The 10,222-nt window shown below is 35.1% G+C and overlaps 2 protein-coding genes across 2 annotated transcripts; one reads left to right on the top strand and one right to left on the bottom strand.

Annotated features, from left to right (window-relative positions):
• The first annotated feature begins 2,670 nt into the window (after positions 1 to 2,670).
• On the top strand, positions 2,671 to 4,159 carry LOC145166002 (zeatin O-xylosyltransferase-like). The gene has a single exon (XM_079084929.1). The coding sequence runs from the start codon at positions 2,687 to 2,689 to the stop codon at positions 4,082 to 4,084; it is 1,398 nt and encodes a 465-aa protein (XP_078941055.1). The 5' UTR covers positions 2,671 to 2,686; the 3' UTR covers positions 4,085 to 4,159.
• Positions 4,160 to 4,569: 410 nt separating this feature from the next.
• On the bottom strand, positions 4,570 to 9,453 carry LOC145165992 (integrator complex subunit). Its single transcript, XM_079084920.1, has 11 exons — positions 9,207 to 9,453; positions 8,801 to 8,862; positions 8,332 to 8,664; positions 8,024 to 8,238; positions 6,878 to 7,358; positions 6,615 to 6,707; positions 6,432 to 6,523; positions 6,217 to 6,334; positions 5,793 to 5,878; positions 5,298 to 5,349; positions 4,570 to 5,166 (listed from the first exon to the last, which is right to left on the bottom strand). The coding sequence occupies exons 2-11, from the start codon at positions 8,807 to 8,809 to the stop codon at positions 4,672 to 4,674; spliced, it is 1,974 nt and encodes a 657-aa protein (XP_078941046.1). The 5' UTR covers positions 8,810 to 8,862; positions 9,207 to 9,453; the 3' UTR covers positions 4,570 to 4,671.
• Between the last annotated feature and the right edge of the window lie 769 nt (positions 9,454 to 10,222).

Raw genomic sequence — 10,222 nt, forward strand, 5'->3', positions numbered from 1 at the left:
TTCTAAAACGTAAGTGATTCATCCCGATTTACTAGTTAATCTTCTTATTCAAGTGAAACCCTTTGATTTCATCCATGAATTCAACACTTTTCGTTTAGATCTTCAAATCACCATCTTTTTCACCAAGAACACACACTTGTTCTTGGGCCGTGATTCAGGAATATACAATTAATTCACGATTCAAGTATACTAGAGTACACCGTTTTACAAGAATAAAGGTTTGATTCAAAACTAATCAAGGGTATACAACTTTCAAATACATGTTAAGAATACTAATTCAGGAATATACAATCAATCATTATTTCAGAACGATTGGGTTTTCACTTATGTTTTACACGTAACGTCTATATGCTTTTTATGAGTCATTTGATTCAGGTTGTTTAATTCATTTAAACAACATAGTTAAAGTCCTGACATTATAACCAGAATCTCCAGTCGGGGGATCGAAACAAGTGTGTATAGATCTATATTGGGATTGACAACCCCGCACTCAGACTGCTAGCTACAGCCAGGCATACACGCCTACGAGTGATAGTTGTTATCAACAGTTTTTAACGCCTTCAAAGCGTTGTTTCAGGCCATCTAGTCTCAGTGTGGTTATAATAACTCATTAAAAAGATATTAACAATACGGTTAGTGTATAATTAACTAAACATGAGTACATTTTCAAAGTACCAGTTTACCAAATACAATTTACAGTATTACATCTCAGTATTTAATAATAGCTGGTGAAGCCAGGCACACTCACTTTTACAGTTTATACAAAAAGGATACAAAAACAAAACACTGGTTTACAAACAGAACGGTTTTATGTGATTAAAACAAAACACGGGGGCGTGTCACTATAGTGTAATGTGACACGCGGTCGTGTCGGGTCTTCTTTTAAGTGTATATTTTCGTGGAAAACCTAGTAAACGACATCCAATTGCCCTCAAACTTTATATATATGCTAATAAGAAGTAAAAGAGCTTATGGGGAAGATCTAAATGATAAAAATATTAGAGGGGTAATTTGGTTATTTTTAGTAATGTACTATGATTTTATAGGTAGTGGTTGATGGAAGTTTACCATTGAAGAAGTGATTGTAGGAAGTTAGAAGTTAAGGTGAGTTACCGGGAACATACATCCTCCTACTTACTCATTTATATTTGATAAGTTTTACTTGATTTTCATCGCATGGTACTCTATGTACCCATTGATTGGTATGTGACCTAATTGTGAATTAATGAAATGTGATTTTTGAAATGTTTTGATAAGCCAAAGAGCTGAAATCTTGGAAAAATGTTTTCGTCATCCTATGTGTGCATATCCATACTAGGATGGGTGTGACTTTGAGATTTTCGGTGTACCTAAGTGGACATTTGTTGTTGTTGTGAGTAGATTTCTAGATAATCCTCACATGCAAGAGTAAAGGCTCGCTAGCCATTGTGTGGCCTATGTTGGATGGCCCTTAGTGCCTTGATTGTGGATGTAAGGGCAAATTTGATAATTACATTTGTCATATGTTCTTCACATCCGGCCATCAACTTGTGAGTTAGACTTTGAGATTGACATGGGGTTGAGAATAGATACATGGAGTTGAAACTTTTGAACTTAAAAGAGTTTACATTTTGTTTGAAAATGATTTTACAACTGGGCCCTAGCGAAGGGTGTTACACTTTATCCTTAATGTGAGTTACAAGTGGAGGATTTTCATCACGTGTTTGTCCAATGTGAAGTAGCCATAAATGCTTGCAAAATAGTGTTCAAGTGGCTTGATTTACCCTTTCTTTTGTTAACATTGTTGCCGATCTTCGCAGTTGGGTGGATTCAAATAGTTTGTTTCAATAAAAAAATAAAAAAAATAAAAAAAGAGTGGTGGAGGTCATTGTTTTTACAATGATTTGGATGATTTAGATGTTTCGAAATGGTGTTGTGTTCTAAAGTATCAAGTTGAAGAGAAGCTCCATTTATTATAACATTGTTTTACTGATTGGTTTTCGTGTGTGTATATATATATAAAGGGTGGACTTTGTGGTTATAAAACCCAATGTTCCATAATTTTTTGTAATTGTTTTTCCCAAGCTCCTTCCTAGTTGTTTCCGTTTATAATATTCAGCCGTTAAAAAAAATTAAATGAGAAATAAAAATACACATAAAGCATGATTATACGTTATAGATTTTAAAATTGTATATTAAAAAAGAAAAAAAAAACCTTTAAATCTTGTATATGTATCTTAGTAATTAAGATTTATTTAAATTGTAGAAGATCATTAAACTTTTTTTTTCAAAGTCGCTACTGAACCTATAAATATCACTTTAATCAAATATATTAGTGATCTTACAACTTACATAAAATTTAATAACTAAATAAATACAAAATTAATAGTTTAATACTATTCGATTTCAACTGTAAACTTAAAATTAATTAATGTCCCATATACTTGTTTAAGCTTAAACCTTTGTATCATTTTAATTGATATTGACACATTATTATGTTATCTTGTTTGATAGTGGGGATCGACTAGTGAAGATTCTCGAAAGTATACTTTATTTTCTTATTTCAATAAGTATTTTGTCATTGATCATTAACTAATTAAAATATTATAATTTTAGTTTGTTGTCAGATTAAAAAATATAACTAAAATCATGCTCAATTGCGCAGATATGTTTCATAATTTGTATCGCCTTGTAACCAAATCCAGATATGTCCGGCGACAACCACATACAGGTTGCAGCCTTCCCGGCGGCCGATGTTGTAGTAGTAATGGTGCCATTCGTCGCGCAAGGTCACCTGAACCAGCTCCTCCACCTCTCCCGTCTCGTCTCCGCCTACAACATCCCCGTGCACGTCGTCAGCGCCACTCATCACATAGGCCAAGTCCGCTCCCGCCACCATAGTTTCGACCAACTTTCCGACGACGTCTCCACCCACATCCACTTCCACGCATTCCCAACACCTCCCTTCACCACCCCTCCTCCACACACTTCCATCCCTTTCCCTACCCACCTTCAACCCTCCTTCGACTCCACCCTCCATCTCCGCCACCCCGTCGCCGACCTCATACGTTCTCTCTCACAAATAGCTAAAAGAGTCGCCGTCATCCACGACGTTCTCATGTCTTACGTCGTTCAAGACGTCAAGTCGATACCAAACGCTGAGACTTACGTCTTCCAACCGCCGCCAGCTTTCTACCGAGCCTCCACCCACTGGGAGAAAACCGGCGGACCATTCCCGGTTGACCTGGATCTGATGAATCGGCTTCCTTCTCGCGATGGAATATCCAGCCCGGAATTTCTGAATTTCGTGATGCTTCAACAATCCCACCTCAACTTTCACGTAGGAGAATTATACGATTCATCGAGAGTGATCGAAGGCAAATTCATCGAATATCTAGAGAGAGAAGAGATCTCCGGGAAAACGAAGATATGGGCTGTCGGACCATTTAATCCTGTAAACGTGAAAGCTTCAAAAAATCGCCATGAATGCTTGCAATGGCTAGATAAGCAACCTGCTAATTCCGTTATCTATGTATCTTTTGGGACGACAACCACCTTTACAGCCGACCAAATCAGAGAACTAGCCATCGGATTGGAAAGAAGCAGCGAAAGGTTCATTTGGGTGGTTCGACCTGTAGACATGGGTGTCGAAGAGCATGGGTTGGTGGAGTTGCCGGAGGGGTTTGAAGAGAGAGTGAAGGGGAGAGGAGTGGTGGAGCGGCGGTGGGCACCGCAGTTGGAGATTTTGGGTCATGTTGCCACCGGTGGGTTCATGACTCACTGTGGTTGGAATTCGAGCATTGAGAGCATATCCATGGGAGTTCCGATGGCCACGTGGCCTATGCATTCTGATCAGCCACGAAATGGGTTTTTGATGACGGAGGTTCTTGGAATTGGTGTGGCGATGAAGGACTGGGAGCGTAGAAAAGAGTTGGTGACGGCGGAGGTGGTGGAAGACGCTGTTAAGACGCTACTGGCTTCCAAGGAAGGAGAGGAGATGCGGCGGAGAGTAGAGAAATTGGTCGGCGAGGTCAAGAAATCGGTGGAGAAAGGTGGTGCGAGTCGTAAAGAGATGGATTCTTTCATTTCATACATTCTTCGTTGATAAAAGAAAAGATCTATTAATTTGTGATGTTTTGAGTCAGCTATAAGATAATCAAATTTTGTTTATATTCATTCATCTATATCGACTCATTAAATGATTTTTTTTAGATTGATATTTTTTTGTTCACAGCCCAAACTTTAAACATTGGTGGATTTAATGACTTCATTTAACTCCAATAAATGTTTTTTAATTCCAATATATAATCATTAGAATTTTTTTAGTGTCTTATGTGACAGAGAAAGTGCAAAGGAGATGACTACGCGAGAGAAAGCATCAGTCTGATGAGTGATGACTTCTACGTATTTTGTCCTATGAGCTTAAAAAATTTGTTTGGAAAATAGAAAAGTGCTTATAACTTTTGAATTTGAAATGTGCTTATAACTCCTTCATCTAAATTGACTATAAGCTTATTCAAATATTTTTCTTAAAAGAGGTTTATCGATAAATTATAGCTTCTTGCAAGTTGCAACCACATAAGCTAATCCTTTTGGAAACTCTTTTTTGCCACCACATACACTAATAAGCATTTTTTTTTTAAAATGTTTATCGAGTTATATAAGCAATCCCCTAATAAGAGCAAGTTTGTGTTAAATACCATTTAGAAGGCTATGAACCACATCAGAAATGAGTAACCCTAAACTCTCATCCCCACTACTAATAACAACACTTGTTTCTTTAACTTCTACAAAACCCCTCTTAGGCTCAACCACATTCACCACATTTGATCCACATTCAAATGACCCTTTTACCCCAATCTTCTCCAATTCCACCACTAAACTCTCTAAATCAACCTTACCCCAATGCACCAATGGCCCGATCTCGGTTTCCAAAACCTTCACCTCTTTTCCCCCAACTAAATATTGTTTCCCGTGTTCCAAATAGAGCTCGCCTTTTAACCTTGACATGCTCAACTCCTCATTTTTCAACTTTGAGAAAGTGAGTTGTGAGGCCAAGTTTGTTGCGATATTTAGCTCAGAAAGATTCTTGGAATTTGGTAAGCGAAGTGTTTCGAATTCCGTGTAAAATAAACATGGCAATGATTTGCTCAAAGGTTCAAAAAACTGTTTTGTGTAATCCGGGAGCTGTTTGTTGATAAAAAAAAATCGAAAAAAACGTTAGATAATGAAGTAACAAAATAGGAATATAGGCCATGTGCTTTATTTTATTTATCCGAAAAGAAAAAGAAAGCAGAGGTGGATAAGAAATTTGTTACCAAAATTTGTTTTGGGTGTAGCATTTTCAGCAATTGTGGAACTTTCTCCAATCTACAAGCAAGAGATCGGGTAAGGGTTAACTTATATATAGAGATTAATTAACTAGTTTTTATTTCGATTTAAATAATTTCATGAAATTTTAAAAGATAAAAAACTAAAAATAACTGCTTGAGTACTTGGAGTAGCGTTGGTAGTTAGGAGAGTAATAGAAACAAAGAGAACTATTTTTTGCTTATAGCAATTAATCAAATTGAGAAAATGATATGCTTTTTATTTTAAAGAAAGAGAGATAATATTCAGTTTAAAAATTATTATAATTCTAAATTCGATATAAAAGTAAAAATTAAAAGAAATTTGATTGCTGAGAACCCAAAAATCATGAAATCTGTCCCGTTTAATTCTAATTTTAAATATTTAAAAGTATATATAATTTCATATATTATATAAAATCAAAAAAAAAAAATTATTAATCCTCAAAGTGGTGGATGACTTACTTTATGCCAGAATAAAAGGAGCATTCCAAAACCTTCATTGCTATAGGTTTGAAAGGTGAGAGTGCTAGATCAGTGTCAATTCCTTCCTGAAAATAGTAAATTCTATAAATTAAAATGTTATTTCTTTCTCACTTATATATGAATGTTTTTTCTACTTAATAAGAAAAAACAAACTAAACAAAAGAAAACTTTCTCCATTAAGTCCTTCAACTTTTTTTTTTTTTACAAATTTCCCCTCATTTGTTTTTTCTTTTATTTTCCCAAGTGTCATCAAATATATTTAAGAGTCTGAATTTCTAAGCGGGTATTGATTTTTAACATGTTGTTTGGTTGGCTTGGAACCTCTTGAATTATAAAAATGACCATTTTACCCTTCTGTATTATAGTTTGCTGAATTCAATGCATAGAAGAAGGAGAAATGAACCTCAAGAACAAGCAGAGAATTTGGATCCCCATGCCAACGATGAAGTAAATGTACAACGGGTCCCAGCCTCAAACTCCAGTGAGGACAAACCACTATGCATGGCTCCTGCCACATCATTCTGTGTACATATAAAAACAAAAACATGACATAATGAAACCATGTAAATGTCTCAAAGTAAATGATTGTTTACAACATGATTACAATCATCATCTTACAATAATTCATGTGAATCAAGTGTTGGAAATATGTGGATCTTTTTCTCCTTTATCAGCTCTTCATGACCAAAAACCGCCTTCCCAGAGTACATCTGTAGTAGGACCATAGGGTAAATAGTAAATACAAATAAGGATAAGGAGGGCATTTACGTCTTTTGAGTTGAGTATTATTATTGCTATTACCTTGTCTTGTCGATGCTTGCATAGCCATTCTGGTAAAATATTTGTGTATGCCAGTAATTCTTCTGCTACACTAGAGATGATAAATATAGGAACCTACAATACAATTACAAACACACATCAATATTTTAATATAAGACAGATACTTGAGTAAATTGGTTGCATCTTATAACAATAATTGAAAATAAACAAAAGGAAAAATGTTTGCTTCATCTCAAATGAAAATGAGAAGGGCATTTACGTCTTTTACAAAATCCATACAATACCTTCATATCAGATGAGTCAATATGCAAAGCAAACAACTCCAAAAGCTGCAAAACAATTCCAAGCCTCCCAATGGGAATTAGAACAGAACCACCATCTTTTACAGAGTCCATTGAACATGAGCATATGAAGTTCATTTTCTCCATTTCTTCTGATCTTTCATCAGAATTCAACAAGAAATCATCAGCATTGAATTCCAGAGTATTTGCATTGTCACTACCAAGAGTTGAAGCAAAATCAGAATATATAAGAGCATCACTTCCTATAAGAGCATGGAAATCAAAATCCATTGCAACCCCAGATGAGAATATAGAGTTTGAAATATATGAAATATTCCTTTTTGGACTTTTAATATTCCAATTACATGCGCCTATTTCTAAACCAGAGCTAAAAGCCTTCATGATCAAAGTGCCATTATAGCAAGCTTCTTCTGCATATTTAAGAGTCTCAACTTTTTGCATACAGTCCTTCACATCAGCTGCACTGAGAAGAATCTTATGTTATTTCCTTTAACACAAATATCTATAAATTGCAAGAAACATCAATGTACTTTATTTTTCACCCATAGTATCAATACACTTACATTTCTTTATCCATAATACCAACATACTTACAATATTTTATCAATAACAGCAATATGCAGCAACTCATAATATCAACATACTTACAACTAATTAGTCATAATAACAAGGGATAATGACTTGAAAGGGTAACGAACTTTCAACTTTGTTCATATTTAGTCACTGAACTTTTTTTCATGCTTGATTAAACCCCTAAATTATTTGAATCTGTTCACATTTTACCCTTATGACAGGTTACAACCGGTAATAAGGGTAAAATGTGAAGAATTTCAGATAATTCAAGGGTAAATCAAGAACAAAAAAAGTTCAGTGACTAAAAATAAACAAAGTTGAAAGTTCGTTACCCTTTTAAGTCATTATCCCTAATAACAATCTGCTTACATTGTAGTAGCAATATGTAGTAAAATAAAATTCAATCCCCATATTGGTAGAAAATGTAAGTAAATTGATATTATAAGTATAAACTTGCAAGTGTGTTGCTATTATGTATGAAAAACCAAGTAAAGTTCCCATATTTGTAGGGAGAGTAAAGTACATTGAAATTTCCCACAAATTTAGTGTTATTACCTGTATAGTGGCATCCAACTCCCGAGGTAGGTCCCATCCTTACCAAGAACTATCTCTTTGAGTGAAGAAGGAAGAGCTTCAAGCTCTTCCCAATTAAACAACTGAAGGAAGTTAGTTTCCTGAGGTCCATATAATTGCTTAAATTCCATATGCATAGCAACAAGATCCTTCATCATAAACTCACTGACCCTTGTTGCTGCTTCAGTTGCATATATCTAGTAATAATAACAAACAAAAAAGAGCATAAACATCAATCAGGGAAAAAAAAAAAAAAAGAAAGAAAGAAAGAAACAGAGTCCTATATATACCTTAGCAGAAAAACCTTTGGATCGAGTAAGAAATGGCAACCCTAGCATGCCCATTGGACTTGATATCAATACAACATCAATCAAAGAAACATTCCATAGGTGAACACCCTCAATGGTTTTATAGTAAGGTTCTATAGGTATTAAATTGTTACTATCAAGCAGTTTCTTTGAAGATGGAGTAGTGAATGTCTGTTCATATAAACTAGTAGATACAGGGGAGAAGATTGTTATAGCAGAGAGGTCAAGTGGGCAATCAAATAAGATGTGGAAACCAGATAAGTTCACCATGTGGCATGGTGGAAGATTGTAACCCCTACTTTGGCTCAAACATGTCTGCACATACAAAAAAGAGCTACATGGTTATAGCATTATACATAGAAATAGAGTATAAATAAGTGGAAGTGTGTTGCTATTTATTGCACATATGGACGCAAACAGAGAGGGAGAGAGAAAAAAAGAAGATTCATACAAGCTTCATTGGGTATGAATGAGAGTGGTATCAATCAGGATATGGAACAGGTCAGATACATCCTGCAAATACGAGTAATCAAAATCATATTGTGCATAATCAGTTCAACCTTCATAGCAGAAAAATAGTAATAGTAAAAAAATGACAAAATCCTCTACTCAGCTTTCTTACTCATTTAGCATACAATTTTACCATACGAAAACAACAACATCACAAATCGAGATTCACAGCAACAGCACCAAACGAAAAAATATCAGAAAAAAATCATCAATACTTCGCTAAATCTAGCATAATCAAAGAAGAACAAAAAAAAGAAAAAAAAAAACTTGAACATCACAGCAAAAATCCAACATCTCAGCAAAATTCGAGCACAAAAAATTGGAGAAAAAAAGGTATGAAAACTCACCTGTTCAGAATCTTTATGGTTGCCTGTTGAATGGTCAGAGGAAGCTGACACAGTCGAGCAACATATCGGAATTGGAAGCAACAGTCGAACTTGATAGCAGCATCGATGGAATGGCAAAATCGTCGTCGATGGATGTTCTTCCTGTGGAGGCATTCAATCGTAGGGCAAAATCGGAAGGATGACTGTTTTGTCACATTTTTGTCCCGGTCCAAAATGAGTGTTTTGTATTTTGTCCCGGTCCAGCAAATAAAAAGGGTATGACCGGATTAGCTCCAAAGCTTGGACCGAGTCTTTGTTTGTAAAATGATCATCAAACATGTTGATTAAGTTTTTTTTTTGGACCGGTCCTTTATAGGACTCATTTAGAGGCTATATCAAACGACCCTTAGGTCGTACCAAAACAAAAGTTAATCAAGTTTCTGGTTTGTGCTAAAAAAAATAGATCTATTAAATTGATTGGCCATTGTTTTCCTTTTTATGTGAAGTAGCCCAAGCCCAAGATGGATTTAATACACACATCCACTCTTTTATTCTCATCGATACACACACATACACAACCAACTTCTAAAATCAGTGATTTCTCAGATGTATTATTGTTTTCTGCAAACCGATGACTTCTGCAAGTTTATGTTTCCCTAAATCCAGTGATTTTATAGAAGAAAAAAAGTAAATAAAAATAAAACCCTAATTTACCTAAAGAAATGATGTATAGTCGAGACCATGTGTAACACATGGTTTTTTTTGGTATGTGTTAACAACCCGTTATTTTCAAGTCAATAAAAGTCAACAAAAGTCAATGAAAGTCAAACAAGGGTCAAGTAATTGGAAACTATTGGATATAAATAAAATTTACATCTAATTATGTGTATTTAGTAAAGAAATAAAATGCACTTAAAAATAAAAAACTGTATCTTTGGAACCGAGAACCTTCGCACCGAAAACCCTCGGACCGCAAACCCCACCGACCGAAAACTCCCCTCGGACCGAAAACCCTCTCGATATATATGATTTCCCCC

This window comes from Lactuca virosa, chromosome 1 (genome assembly GCF_052849685.1).
Source record: "Lactuca virosa cultivar CGN04683 chromosome 1, Lactuca_virosa_CGN04683_v6, whole genome shotgun sequence".
Lineage (NCBI taxonomy): Eukaryota > Viridiplantae > Streptophyta > Magnoliopsida > Asterales > Asteraceae > Lactuca > Lactuca virosa.

Coding starts and splice junctions, on each gene's coding strand:
- LOC145166002 (XM_079084929.1), top strand. CDS start 2,687: ATGTCCGGCGACAACCACATACAGGTTGCAGCCTTCCCGGCGGCCGAT.
- LOC145165992 (XM_079084920.1), bottom strand. Junction 6,335..6,431: donor CTTGATTCACATGAATTATT/GTAAGATGATGA, acceptor ATATGTACACAG/AATGATGTGGCAGGAGCCAT. Junction 5,879..6,216: donor ATTCTCTGCTTGTTCTTGAG/GTTCATTTCTCC, acceptor TACTATTTTCAG/GAAGGAATTGACACTGATCT.